Raw genomic sequence first — 14637 nt, 5'->3', positions numbered from 1 at the left:
GTAGCGGTTATTATCCGGCCCTACTGTAAACGCGAACGAGGCCCTCCTCAAAGGGGTTGAGAGTCTGCGAGGTTTCCCCGGGTCAGCAAGCAGCACACAACGCACGTTGACCTGCACTGCGCGGTTTGTTGAACGTCTTCCTCTCTCTCTGCACGTCGCCAGCCGCAGCTCAAACTTCTACCCCGTGGGGGGTTTGGCGGTGGCTCGCGTCGGGGACGCGCTCACGAAAGGTGCGACGACGACGACGAATATGGAAACGACGCAAATCAAAGCAATTCTCAGGGAAGATTGTGGAGGCGGCGGATACGAGAGAGCGAGAGAGAGAGGAGGCTGCCGTCAGCGGGTGGCGGTGTTCATGAGACAGTGACGAGGCGTTTGCGACACGACGCTAAAGGGGGAGACGTAGGCTGTGGTAGTCCCGTACGGTGTTTGATGGCGAGTACAGATCGCAGTCTTAACCAGGGATGCTGCTGGGCTTGATATTGATGAGCTGTGCTTGTAGACCCAGGGCTTCATGGTGGTGGTGGCACCCGCCGTTTGATTTGTCTCCACCGGCCCTGATCGTGCGCCGAGTGTTGCATGAGGTGGCAGTGCGCATTTGTACTCGTGGAGGATGCGGGATTCTAACTTCACCACCTGGAGATAGAGAGTCAGTGTGCGTCGCCTCGCGTTAACTTAAAGAGCCGCTTGACTCTGCCCGCGTGTGCACGTCACAGGCGCGGGTGTCGCCATCCTGTCCACGGCGATGCGTGAGGCATCGAGGCTGCGTTTTTGTGCAGCTGATCGAGCTTCTTGGCCACTCAATAAAGGCGCTGAGAAGAGACACACCACAGAGATGGAGACCGCACGGCAGGAGGCGTGCAGCGCGCCCTGGTGGACACATCGGGCGACCGAGTCGCTTGAGCACGAGGGCCGTCGCAAGTCCATGGCAGTGACGACGACTCATCATCGGGGCCACCATTCTCCTCCCCAGTGAGTCAAAGTGCATTGCTGACGAGGTAAGTCTCGTCAGCAATGCAGTGTTTGTGACTTTAACGAAAGAACCAAGAATATGAGCTAAGTCTCACCACGGCGTTCCCGATCTGTCATGAAACGCCCTGTCTCCGCCCACATTCACTCCGAGTTGTACGACACACCACTTTGAATTGATTTCACAAATGCATTTTCATATTTTAGTGTTTTTATTATTATTATGCGGTTTACAACAACGTGAATATTTACAAAAAAGTAATCAGGTTGATCCTGCATCTCACACCCTGGCTCGGCTATCCTCTTCCATGACCTGAAAACCACGGCGAGGTCATCCTCTGAGGACTGCCTGGAAGAAAACCAGCATGGAAGAGCCCAGGGTGGGGCTGGCTACTAGACATCACCACACTTAGTTCCTCCACTATTCTGCGGTGGGTGAATCAACGCAGTAGAAGAGAGCGCGGAAGATTGAGCGGACCACTCTGCACGCTCGAGCCAGGGACACGTGCTTCTTCTTCCTATTCTCCTCCTCCCCATTCTTCTGCTCCCGATTCTCCTCCTCCTCCTCGCTCTTCTTCTCCTCGTCTGCCCGCTGGAGCCCAGGCTCGTGCTGCTCCACCTGGAGCCCATCCTGGAGCCCAGGCACTTGCTGCTCCACCTGGGGCCCAGGCTCGTGCTGCTCCACCTGGGGCCCAGGCTCGTGCTGCTCCACCTGGGGCCCAGGCTCGTGCTGCTCCACCTGGAGCCCATCCTGGAGCCAAGGCTCGTGCTGCTCCACCTGGGGCCCATCCTGGGGCCCAGGCACGTGCTGCTCCACCTGGGGACCAGGCACGTGCTGCTCCACCTGGGGCCCAGGCTCGTGCTGCTCCACCTGGGGCCCAGGCTCGTGCTGCTCCACCTGGGGCCCAGGCTCGTGCTGCTCCACCTGGGGCCCAGCTTGGGGCCCAGGCACGTGCTGCTCCACCTGGGGCCCAGCTTGGAGCCCAGGCACGTGCTGCTCCACCTGGGGCCCAGGCTCGTGCTGCTCCACCTGGAGCCCAGGCTCGTGCTGCTCCACCTGGAGCCCATCCTGGAGCCCAGGCTCGTGCTGCTCCACCTGGGGCCCAGGCTCGTGCTGCTCCACCTGGGGCCCAGGCTCGTGCTGCTCCATCTGGGGCCCAGCTTGGGGCCCAGGCACGTGCTGCTCCACCTGGGGCCCAGCTTGGGGCCCAGGCTCGTGCTGCTCCACCGACGCGTCCTGTTGCATCTCATCCTCCTGGGCGGATGCCGCTGGCTGCCTGGGCACTCTCTCGTCCGGTGGCGTCCTTCCCAGCCAAGGGTGCACCAGCGCCTCGACAGGCGTCATGCGCAGAGTCGGATCCCATCTGGCAAGATGGGGGCACACATGGCGCACGAGGGAAGGGTGATTATGATTTCAGCGTTCACGTGCGTCTCCCCCTATCCGTAAACTTATAGCGGCCAGCAGCTGTCCTCCACTTTTAACAATCGTCGCCATCATCATCGTCACCGTTAACCATCTGCTGCTGGGATGACTGGCAGGTGCATCTCCTGTGCTCCCCATTGTGCCACCTCACTGAATTTTATCCACCCAGCGCTCCGCTCATTGTGAGCATCACTCCTCCAACCCTCCATTGTTGTTGCAGGGCGACCGCTTCCAAACGCTGAGTAGCCTCAGAGTGCGTGTAGCCCGGCGCTGCCTAGTAATACCCTCCTCCACGCACACGACGTGAGGGTATGGTTCGTGTAAGTTCACGTACGTCTATAGTTCTTTTATGTAAGTGCATGTACATCTATGGGTCTCTGTGTAAATGTATGTACATCTCCGCATCTCTATGTAAGTGTATGTGAGTCTATGTGTCTCTACGTAAGTCTATGGATCATGCAATAATGGGACATCCTCCGATCGCTGATCGCTTGGAGGAGAGTGGCCGATGGGGAAATCCTCGCCCAGGGGGTTGGTGGGGCTCTTACTCCAAGCAGCGGCTGATGAAGTCGTTGAACTCCGTGTCCTGACTCCCGAGGGCCACGCTGATTGGGTTACTGCCCGGTACCCTGTCTTGTCCGGACATCACAGGATTGCCCAAAGGGTCTGCAGGAACCGCGCGGAACAGGAGAAGCGTAGTCACAATGCACTCCGCCCTTGCGCACTCGCAGCGACCCAGTTCTGTGCCATGGGCCGGCAGTCGCGCGTTCACCGCTCGTTACAGAGCTTCGCGATTCGAATCCTTCTGGCCTACCTCGTTATCACGGCGGCCCCTATTCACTGCAAGCCGCAGTGCGCCAAAGTTGCTTCGCAGTGGAACGTTAAAGATCTTGAGTCATTGTAAACGTAGGCCATTGTGTGCCGGTGCCTTCATCCAGATTTCCCCAATTTGAAAATTATTCAATTGGCATCACACACAGCAGCAGCAATTTGTTTGCCTGTTGGCTGGTGGAGGGTCGTAACGACACAAACTAGGCCAGACCATTACGTGGCCTAACCCTAACACAAACATCTATTATGAGTTATATCGGCTATGACATAACACGTGGAAGTAATTGAAGTTACAAAGTGATACCCCACTAAACTAGAACAGCCCCAGGCTCCCCTCAAATTAAACCCAGTCCCTCCCCTCGCCCCCTCACCCCCTCACCCCCTCACCCCCTCACCCCCTCACCCCCTCACCCCCTCACCCCCTCACTCACCAAAGTATTTGTTCCTCTCGGGCGCGGCATTCACCAGACTCTCAGGAGGCATTCCCAGGACCTATACAGATCACACAGACAAAGATCACCCATATAGCATTAACATATTGTCGTAGCAAGTGCTGTTAGCGAGCAACTTTTAATGACGGTACATGGCACACAACTCCACACCAGCAACTTTACACACTGCAACGTTTACTTATTTAAGGCTGAGTCGACCCAGGAGAGGACCGGTTCAGATATTCATCACCAATGTTCGCCACAAGCGGGAATCGAACTCGGGTATCCGGGTTCGTAGAGCAGTGCGCAAACCACTAGACTATCACTCCCAATGGTCCACACACAGGCAGAGGGCAGTGTTTATGGCACACCCAGTGGCCGCCCTGGTTATTACTGCGGTATTCACCATAACATACAACACGTCATCTGCCTCATTTACAGTGGGCGCGAAAGGTCCCTTGACATTATTTGAAACAAGTAAGCCATTGTGCGCAGACATCATGATCCCGAACATGCTTGACATCGTTTCAAGCAAAAGCATCCAATTGATGAATGTGGTGATGAGAATTGTCCTCCAACTCCCTATCGGTTAAGCTGGACCAATAATAATCACTGCGATAAACGCTCGTACCGCCAGCAATCCGTTTTGTTTTACCGTGTTGGGTGGCGGAGGTTACAAGATTTGGCCAGGTCATTCTGTGGCCTAGCCCACAAATCATAGTGAAACTGCAAAGTGGGAATACCGTACCTCCATGTAACATGGAAGTTGGTCATATCGGCCGACGGCCGGAAACAGGACGCTCCCGGTAGCCAACTCGGCCACCGTACAGCCCAGCGCCCACATGTCAACCGGGAACGAGGCCGCGTGTCCCAGGAAAGCCTCTGGGGCAAGGTACGCACGAGTGCCGAAAATCTGTGAACCTGCCCAGGACAAACGACAAAGATCACCGACATAGCCTTGAATGGCACCATCATCACACGCACAGTGATATGCACAAGCAGAATCATAATCTTTATCTTGGAGAAATCCGATGAACAGTGCGGCTCTTTTTCACGAATGTTGGCCATTTGCCACGAAGTATAGGTGATGTCACCACCGTGCTTGTGCTCGGCTATGTGCCCATTGAGGCGACGTGAAGTGTCGAAGGCTCATTGGCAAGTCACAGGACACACCCAGGTTCCATGGGTTGACTGACTGAGATGACAGGCATATTCACCACCTGCGCCCCCTACTGTGCCACCTCGCTGTATTATAGCCGCCCGACGCTCCACTTGTTGTGAGCGTCGCTCCACTACCCTCTGCTGTTGCTGGCAGGCAACTGCCTCTTAACTGCCGAGTCGCGTCTTTCACGAACCTCCTCCTTGTTTCCCAAGTGGCGACATTTACTCATTGCACCAGGTACTCATTTAAGGCTGAGTCGACCTCGGGGAGGCCCAGGACCGGTGGAGATAATTGTCACTGGTGTTGGACATGAGCTGGAATTGAGCTCAGGTTTCCGGATTTGTTAATCAGCGCACTACCGCTCCTCACACACAAACTCTCTTACTCACACACAACACACTCACACACAAACTCTCTCACACACGACTCACATTGAGATCCGGGAAAAAAACTGCTCTCCACGTTTTTGATGCGGATGGTTCTTGCCAAGGCGTCCTTGAATGACAAGTTCCTCTAGAAGGGCGGCAGAAGGGATTCACACTCGAAGGTTAAGATTGTAACAATTTCAACTTGTCAAGCGCCACACTGTTCCTGCCGTCTTGAAGAGATGGCACGACTCAGAAACGGGAGGATCCACAAACAAGGCAGCAGCCAGGCACTGAGCTGGTGGCACAGTCCCCCCAAGGTCTGCAGTCCTCTGTATATGAAGGTGTTATCGGGCATTCAATGATTGTTTATAGCGTACATGTAGGAGAAAACCACCAGCCCGCAGCTCAGTGCCAGATTGTAGACAAGCATCTCCATTGCCCGACTGATCAGCATTCAGCCAGCAGTAGATTGGTCGTGTACCAAAATACCGCAAAACATTAAATGGGGAGTCGAAATAATAATACGGAATGTTTTCTGACAGCTGCCACTGGGGGTGCCCTTTCAAATATACGGATGTATGTTGAACTTCTTTTGCACCGTACATAGCCGACAATGCTAATGGGAGGTGTGGGGGAAGGATAACAAAGAAAGATGAGATGTGATGCCAGTCTCTTATGTCGTGTGTAAAGTGCTCTGAGACGTCCCGGTGTAAAGGAGAGTGCTCTTATCAAACGTGAATCACGATTGTTAAAGGAAACCCAAACGAAGCTCCTAGCTGTAAGTGAACGTTTTAGGAAAAACGTGCACACAGACGGTGTTGGTAACGCATCCTCACGCGCGTTTGTATCCCAAAGGTTTTTAGGAGCAGCATAGAAGCTGATGGGTGGCTGTCGGGCTTTATAAGTGTATCTGCATGTTTGCAAACAGTCCTTGTTACTTGCACTGGTTTGTGTCTTCACGTTCAGAGCGACGCTTTGATCAATGTGTCCGGTTTTCTCTCGGGCCAGTCCCCAATAGCGATGCGACGTCACGGTGGAGTTGCACTGAATGCGGAGTCCACTCACCGGCTTGATGTTCCCATGCACAATCCCCTTGGCGTGGAGCTGGTTCAGGATTCTGAGAATGGACTTGGTGATTAGTTTCACTATCGCCATCACGTCTCGCTGGGATTTCATCGATTTAATAGAATGGGAGACACTTGGACTGCAAAAGAGACAACAACAACAACACAGTTAGTGCCATCCTGTGAAAGGCTGAGTCAATTCATGATCATCGTTTATTATGATTATTTACCCAAGAAATGCTCTCAAAACCTTTTCAAGTGTTACTGTGTTTTTAATCTCAATTGGGTAATTGGAAGGTAATATATTAGCATTGAGATGTTTGGGCAAATACAGGTTACTTGTGGGGTTATGTTAGCTTTGGAAGGAAACCGGAGAACCCGAAGGGACCCATGTGGAACAGGGGGAAAGAATACAAACCCCACACTCACACTTTTGTAACACACACACTCACACTCTTGTAACACACACACACTCACAATCTCTGTGGAACAGAGAGAATACAAACCAACTTCACACAGAAAGACAACAGTCAGGGATTGAACCCAGGTGCTTCTTGTCGTGAGGCGTGAGCGTAAACACTCTGCCGACGACACCCTGCCAGTTGAGTGTGCCTGACCGTGTAAGAGTGTGCCTGACCGTGTAAGAGTGTACCTGACCGTGTAAGAGTGTGCCTGACCATGTAAGAGTGTGCCTGACCGTGTAAGAGTGTGCTTGACCGTGTAAGAGTGTGCCTGACCGTGTAAGAGTGTCCCAGACACGTGGCAGCTTCACAGTATTATCACGGCGCGTGGTGCCGTGAGATCATCAGATCTATGGCCCGAACAGACTGCGCGGTACGTACTTGCATAAGTCCTCCAGGACGAGGCAGTTGTGCCCTCTGAAGTAAAAATGGTCCAGAAGTTTTACATTGAAATCATTGGCCAGTTCCTGAAGTCTGATGAAGATCTTGAGCTGCATCGCCTGCATGTGGTTATCCTGGGGGCTGCACAGAGGAAATCCACAATTTCATGTGAACAGCAACAATAATTGACGTGTAATGTGCACATTGTGTTGCTCGCTCTCTGCAGAGAGCACGACTTGGAGGTGCTCGGAAGCACAGACAACCTGGAAGGCAGCAGCACGGTTGGCTACATACGGTGCGAACAAAGTTCAACGTATTCTTAGGTAAAGTCGCATAGATAGGTTCAAAGAAAATAACCTATCTACGTGACTTTACCAAAAGACCCAAGAATATGAATTCCTGCAGTCACGAAAGCTTTAAGTCAAAAGTTCAACGTACATACAGGTGGTCAGCTGGTCCTACCAACATTTTCCCAAGATCTGCGGTTCTCAATATTTGAAGATGATTTCAGCAAACAAATTCTTGTTGAAACAAGGGAGGAGACCAGAGCACAAGGAGAAAACCCGTGCATTCACGTTGGCGGGGGGGGGGGTAACACTATCACCATATGAATGGAAATCAACTCACTTCTTGTACTGCTTTCCTCTGGTGATCCAGGGTTAATAATATCAACCTCAAAATCGCACTTCCCATTGTGAAGACTTACCTCGTTGGCTGCCTCCACATCTTCACGTTCACCATGGTGTTGGTCTTGTGGTCTCGGCATCTAAAGAGCTGGCTTTGACCTTTGAGCACCAACCATTCCAGCACCTCGTAGCGGAAATTTAGATGCTCGTATTGGACCTACACAACAATCGAACCATAAGAACCGATTCAATCCACGCTCATTCCATCACTGCTGATTCAGTTCTTATTACACAAAGACAACAGAGACATAATCCATCCAGCGCCAAGAGCTCTGTCAATTCTAGTAAATGATGAAGAATGAGACGATGTGTACTCATCTGCTGTGCTCGGTAACTGAGTGTCGGATGCCATTTTGGCTAAAGGGTGGCGGCGATGCTAACAATTGTGGCTCACAGCAACAATGGGCTGGGTTCAATTCCAAACTAGAGTGCCTTTCTGAATAGAGTATGTGTACTCTGCCTGTTCTGCAGAGTGTGACAATGCGAGTGAGAGAACGTGTGGAGTTTATTCTTCACAGCAGGGGGGCAATGGTGCTACGCATAACCTCAATTCAGTAATTTGCAAGTAATACTTGAAATTTGGACCTTGACGCCAGGACCCAATGGCCTACTCGCTTTGAATGATGTAACGGGATCTTTAACGTCCACTGTAAAGCAGACGATGCGTCGTGTTTTACAATCAGCACACTCCGTCTTAACCAGGGTGGCCACTGGGCTTGATGATGTTTTGAGCAATGACCCTGTGCTTGATGATGATATTACTGTGTTTGACAAGAATGTGATTGATAGCCCTGTGCATGTGTGTGATGTTGGTGGTGATGATGGCCACAGTATTAACCAGGGCAGCGGACGCGTGGCCCATGTCGCCCACTCTGAAGCCGGCGTGTCTTACCGAGACGTAATGGTTATAGGCATCATCGTAGTCCAGGTTCACGGTGCCTAATCCTCTGTTGTGGAGTCCGAAATACCAGACACGGTCCACGGTGAAGAGTTCACTCCTCTCGACAGGGGTCAGGTTATCTCCAAAGAGCGTCAGGATTTCTTCACCAACACAAACGACAACGATTAGTATTTTACGATTGTTACTGTTCCACTTGCTACTGTCTACACAGGAAAGCACCACCAAGTCCCTCGACTCTTTGTTAGGAGCGATACTGCTGCTGTGTAATCCCATTTGAGTTATGTGCAGGTAATTTTTTAGCTTTGGATAGTTTTTTGGCCAATACAAGATGCATTTAATATATGTTTTCGCTATGGGAAGAGGTTGAAGAACCCAGAGAAACTCCAATGCTCAACAGGGGGAGAACATACTCTTAGGTTTTTTCGGTAAAGTCACGTAGGTAAAAAATAAAATTAAAATTAATAAAAGTAAAATAAAAAAAGGGGGAGAACATACAAACTCCACACTGAAAGGCACCCAGTTGGGAATGGAAACCAGGCACTTCTTGACTGTGAGGCGCGAATGTTACCACCTCGCCTCACAAGGTTTACAAGCCATAACAATGCATATGGTTGCTGTCAGGCTGTCAGGCTGTGGCCACCGTGACGTTCCCCACACAACACGGGCGTCGTGATGTCACACCGCGTGGATCACCTTGCGGGGTTTTGCCAAGGCCGGTGGTAATGGCGTTTGATGGAATCTGCGCGCTCCACTGCACGTCCCTGCTGCCACCCATCTTCTGATCTGTAACCGCGGCCATCTACACACACCGATACAAAGAAACCCACGGAGAGCCTTGGACAGTCTGCTGGGGCACGTGCAGTGAACGAGCACTGAGCCCGCCATGCGTCGCCGAGGGCCGGGATCCCTCATTCTGGGGTCCTGGCAAGTCGTGGCGGCAGCAGGGGGCGATGTCGCCACGTGGCGGAGACTGAGGACACCCCAGTGACACAGACCCACATCATCAACACGGACCCACATCATCAACACGGACCCACATCATCAACACGGACCCACATCATCAACACGGACCCACATAAATTTCGATTTAAAGCTTTCGTGACTGCAGGGATTCATCTTCTTGGTTCTTTCGGTAAAGTCACGTAGAAGGGAAGTAATAAAATAATAAAAATAAAACATAATAAAACAATTCTCACGACGTTTCGGCCACAACGCAAGCAGCCGTCCTCAGGTGAAAACCAGGTCCGTCGAGGCGACAGAGTCTGAATGAAACAGCACACGGGCTTGGAGCATATATATAAGCTGGGCGCATTAACAAAGGAATTTGCATATCAACAGGAATTTAGCATATTTATGGGAAATGCAGGAATGTAATTAGTACTGCATATGCATGTGCATTATGCAGGATTAACAGCATCAAAGGGAGCTGCAGTTACTGCTGCTGCAGTAGTTGCTGCTGCTGCTGCAGTTTCTGCTGCTGCTGCAGTTGCTGCTGCTGCTGCAGTTGCTGCTGCTGCTGCACTTGCTGCTGCTGCTGCACTTGCTGCTGCTGCTGCACTTGCTGCTGCTGCTGCACTTGCTGCTGCTGCTGCACTTGCTGCTGCTGCTGCACTTACTGCCTTATCCATTTTAATATAACACTATGTATTATTCTACCCACCCTAATGTGTATCATACTGCTATATGTTTACTGTACAATTACGACACCATACATTACTCTGCACACTGCACCATGCCAGTGAGTGGAACGCGGTCTGAAAGTCACCGTTAACGTGAACACAATCAGTTAAGATCCGAAATGGTTTATTACGTCCTTCCAATGATTGCTAAGCCAGAATCCATCTTCTCGGTTGAAATTGTCTCTGTGTTTGTATATGTGGATCGCCTCATGAACGAATCTCTCATGATAGCCAGATGGCTTGCAGAGAACCTCTGTCTTGGAGAAGTCAATGTCATGTGAGCCCACTGAATTGTAACAGTGATCTGCCACGGCTGAGGTGTTTGTCCTACCGTGTTTCAGGTCTGCCTTATGTTCACGGATGCGGTCCGAGACATGTCGTTTGGTTTCTCCAATGTAACTGCTACCACAGAGGAAACTTAGTTTGTAGACGCCAGGGTACTGTATGTCTGGAACCACATCTTTTACAGACGGGACCAGATCACGGATTTTATGTACTGTGTTGAATCGGACCTGGATCTTGTGTTTAATCAGGATTTTGGAGATCTTTTTTGTGACCCCAGCAATGTAGGGTAAGGTGATGGTCTTAAAAGGCTCCTCAACAGGATCCTTCTTGATGGTTGGAGTGATGGCTTTGCGGATTGTGTAGTCGGAGTAACCATTAGCCTTAAGAGCTTGGCGTACGTGTTTGAGTTCACTGGAAATGTGTTCATGGTCGGAGATGCATTGGGCTCTATGATATAGAGTCTTGATGAGGGAATTCTTCTGGGATGGATGGTGGTGGGAATCCGGTTTTAGATAAGCATCGGTGTGGGTGGCTTTCCTGTAGACAGAGTGGCTCATTGAACCATCAGGTCTCCTTTTGATTAGGACATCCAAAAAGGGTAGCTTGCCATCATTTTCGACTTCCATGGTGAATCTGATGGCTGGGTGTATGGAATTGATGTGGTCGAGAAATTGGTCTAGAGCAGGCCGGCCATGTGGCCAGATGACAAAAGTGTCGTCTACGTACCTCTTCCATAAGGTCGGGCGTAGAGTGGCAGTCTGGATGGCGTCCGTCTCAAATTTCTCCATGAAGATGTTGGCTACAACCGGAGATAGGGGGGAGCCCATTGGGGTGCCCTCAATTTGCTTGTAGAAGGTTCCATTCCAGGTGAAGTATGTATTGGTTAAGCAGTGTCTCACCAGGGGGGGTACCCCAGCATTCAGTCCTTGATGAACCAAGTCTTCAATGATTGCGATGGTGTCAGGCACAGGCACCTTGGTGAACAAGGAAACCACATCAAAACTGACAAGCAGGTCGTCTGGGGACAGGGCAATCCCCTTGATTGTCGATACCAGGTCAGTAGAGTTTAGTACTGCAGAGGTGGTTTTTCCAGTGAAAGGCCGTAGGATTTCGGACAAAAAACGAGCCAGTTTGTAAGTGGGGGAGTTGATAGTAGAGACAATGGGACGAAGAGGTGTATCTTCTTTATGTATCTTTGGCAAGCCGTACAATCTTGGTGGCCTGGCTGCAGAAGGTTTCAACGAGAACTGTTTGGTCTGATCAATTAATGCGGTTGAAGCAGAAATGATGTTGTTGGTTTTGGAGACGAGGCTGTTGGTGGGGTCTCTTTTTATTTTTGTATAGCTGCCATCTACTGACCTGGTATCGACAATCAAGGGGATTGCCCTGTCCCCAGACGACCTGCTTGTCAGTTTTGATGTGGTTTCCTTGTTCACCAAGGTGCCTGTGCCTGACACCATCGCAATCATTGAAGACTTGGTTCATCAAGGACTGAATGCTGGGGTACCCCCCTGGTGAGACACTGCTTAACCAATACATACTTCACCTGGAATGGAACCTTCTACAAGCAAATTGAGGGCACCCCAATGGGCTCCCCCCTATCTCCGGTTGTAGCCAACATCTTCATGGAGAAATTTGAGACGGACGCCATCCAGACTGCCACTCTACGCCCGACCTTATGGAAGAGGTACGTAGACGACACTTTTGTCATCTGGCCACATGGCCGGCCTGCTCTAGACCAATTTCTCGACCACATCAATTCCATACACCCAGCCATCAGATTCACCATGGAAGTCGAAAATGATGGCAAGCTACCCTTTTTGGATGTCCTAATCAAAAGGAGACCTGATGGTTCAATGAGCCACTCTGTCTACAGGAAAGCCACCCACACCGATGCTTATCTAAAACCGGATTCCCACCACCATCCATCCCAGAAGAATTCCCTCATCAAGACTCTATATCATAGAGCCCAATGCATCTCCGACCATGAACACATTTCCAGTGAACTCAAACACGTACGCCAAGCTCTTAAGGCTAATGGTTACTCCGACTACACAATCCGCAAAGCCATCACTCCAACCATCAAGAAGGATCCTGTTGAGGAGCCTTTTAAGACCATCACCTTACCCTACATTGCTGGGGTCACAAAAAAGATCTCCAAAATCCTGATTAAACACAAGATCCAGGTCCGATTCAACACAGTACATAAAATCCGTGATCTGGTCCCGTCTGTAAAAGATGTGGTTCCAGACATACAGTACCCTGGCGTCTACAAACTAAGTTGCCTCTGTGGTAGCAGTTACATTGGAGAAACCAAACGACATGTCTCGGACCGCATCCGTGAACATAAGGCAGACCTGAAACACGGTAGGACAAACACCTCAGCCGTGGCAGATCACTGTTACAATTCAGTGGGCTCACATGACATTGACTTCTCCAAGACAGAGGTTCTCTGCAAGCCATCTGGCTATCATGAGAGATTCGTTCATGAGGCGATCCACATATACAAACACAGAGACAATTTCAACCGAGAAGATGGATTCTGGCTTAGCAATCATTGGAAGGACGTAATAAACCATTTCGGATCTTAACTGATTGTGTTCACGTTAACGGTGACTTTCAGACCGCGTTCCACTCACTGGCATGGTGCAGTGTGCAGAGTAATGTATGGTGTCGTAATTGTACAGTAAACATATAGCAGTATGATACACATTAGGGTGGGTAGAATAATACATAGTGTTATATTAAAATGGATAAGGCAGCAAGTGCAGCAGCAGCAGCAAGTGCAGCAGCAGCAGCAAGTGCAGCAGCAGCAGCAGCAAGTGCAGCAGCAGCAGCAAGTGCAGCAGCAGCAGCAGCAAGTGCAGCAGCAGCAGCAAGTGCAGCAGCAGCAGCAACTGCAGCAGCAGCAGCAACTGCAGCAGCAGCAGCAACTACTGCAGCAGCAGTAACTGCAGCTCCCTTTGATGCTGTTAATCCTGCATAATGCACATGCATATGCAGTACTAATTACATTCCTGCATTTCCCATAAATATGCTAAATTCCTGTTGATATGCAAATTCCTTTGTTAATGCGCCCAGCTTATATATATGCTCCAAGCCCGTGTGCTGTTTCATTCAGACTCTGTCGCCTCGACGGACCTGGTTTTCACCTGAGGACGGCTGCTTGCGTTGTGGCCGAAACGTCGTGAGAATTGTTTTATTATGTTTTATTTTTATTATTTTATTACTTCCCTTCTACGTGACTTTACCGAAAGAACCAAGAAGACGGACCCACATCATCAACACGGACCCACATCATCAACACGGACCCACATCATCAACACGGACCCACATCATCACGAACACATCAACACCAACACATCATCACGAACACATCAACACTAACACATCATCAACACGGACCCACATCATCACGAACACATCAACACTAACACATCATCACTAACACATCAACACTAACACATCAACACTAACACATCAACACTAACACATCATCAACACGGACCCACATCATCACGAACACATCATCACTAACACATCAACACTAGCATCATCACTAACACATCAACACGGGCCCACATCATAACACACATCATCAACACTAAGGGGCCGTCCATAAATGACGTCACGCACCTGGGGGGGGGGGGTGAGAAATTTGACGTCACATAAAAATGCGCAACTTTAAATATAAACGACACGTTCTACTTAATTAAATATAATTGTTATAACACAAATTTTTATACATTTTCATTATTAACTATTTGATTATTTTATTTTACTAAGGTCATCTTTTATTTATTCCATGGAGCATTTTGCTTCTCCATCGGAGAATGGAGAAGCATAAATGTAGTTATTCAACATTTTTATTTTAATGATTCTCCCAGGGCTTTCCATTCTGTGGAATGAATATGATTGTTATAATTGTACTCTTGCATTTTACTTCATTTTACTACAAAGTTTCAAGTATTTCTTACAATTATAATTACTTTTAAT

General features: G+C 49.9%; 1 protein-coding gene across 1 annotated transcript; it reads right to left on the bottom strand.

The window, feature by feature from the left end:
- Positions 1–675: 675 nt before the first annotated feature.
- Positions 676–9472, bottom strand: LOC133343232 (dual specificity tyrosine-phosphorylation-regulated kinase 4-like). Its single transcript, XM_061552670.1, has 11 exons — positions 9371–9472; positions 8669–8817; positions 7797–7933; positions 7091–7231; positions 6250–6388; positions 5248–5329; positions 4403–4575; positions 3655–3715; positions 2941–3058; positions 1475–2333; positions 676–693 (listed from the first exon to the last, which is right to left on the bottom strand). The coding sequence occupies exons 1-11, from the start codon at positions 9450–9452 to the stop codon at positions 676–678; spliced, it is 1959 nt and encodes a 652-aa protein (XP_061408654.1). The 5' UTR covers positions 9453–9472.
- Between the last annotated feature and the right edge of the window lie 5165 nt (positions 9473–14637).

Source organism: Lethenteron reissneri, chromosome 17, assembly GCF_015708825.2.
Source record: "Lethenteron reissneri isolate LAM-NWPU_2019-01 chromosome 17, ASM1570882v1, whole genome shotgun sequence".
Lineage (NCBI taxonomy): Eukaryota > Metazoa > Chordata > Hyperoartia > Petromyzontiformes > Petromyzontidae > Lethenteron > Lethenteron reissneri.
This window is presented reverse-complemented; position numbering and strand designations above follow the sequence as displayed.

Coding starts and splice junctions, on each gene's coding strand:
- LOC133343232 (XM_061552670.1), bottom strand. CDS start 9,452: ATGGGTGGCAGCAGGGACGTGCAGTGGAGCGCGCAGATTCCATCAAAC. Junction 8,818..9,370: donor CCTTGGCAAAACCCCGCAAG/GTGATCCACGCG, acceptor GTGTTGGTGAAG/AAATCCTGACGCTCTTTGGA. Junction 4,576..5,247: donor TTTTTTTCCCGGATCTCAAT/GTGAGTCGTGTG, acceptor TGTCCTGGGCAG/GTTCACAGATTTTCGGCACT.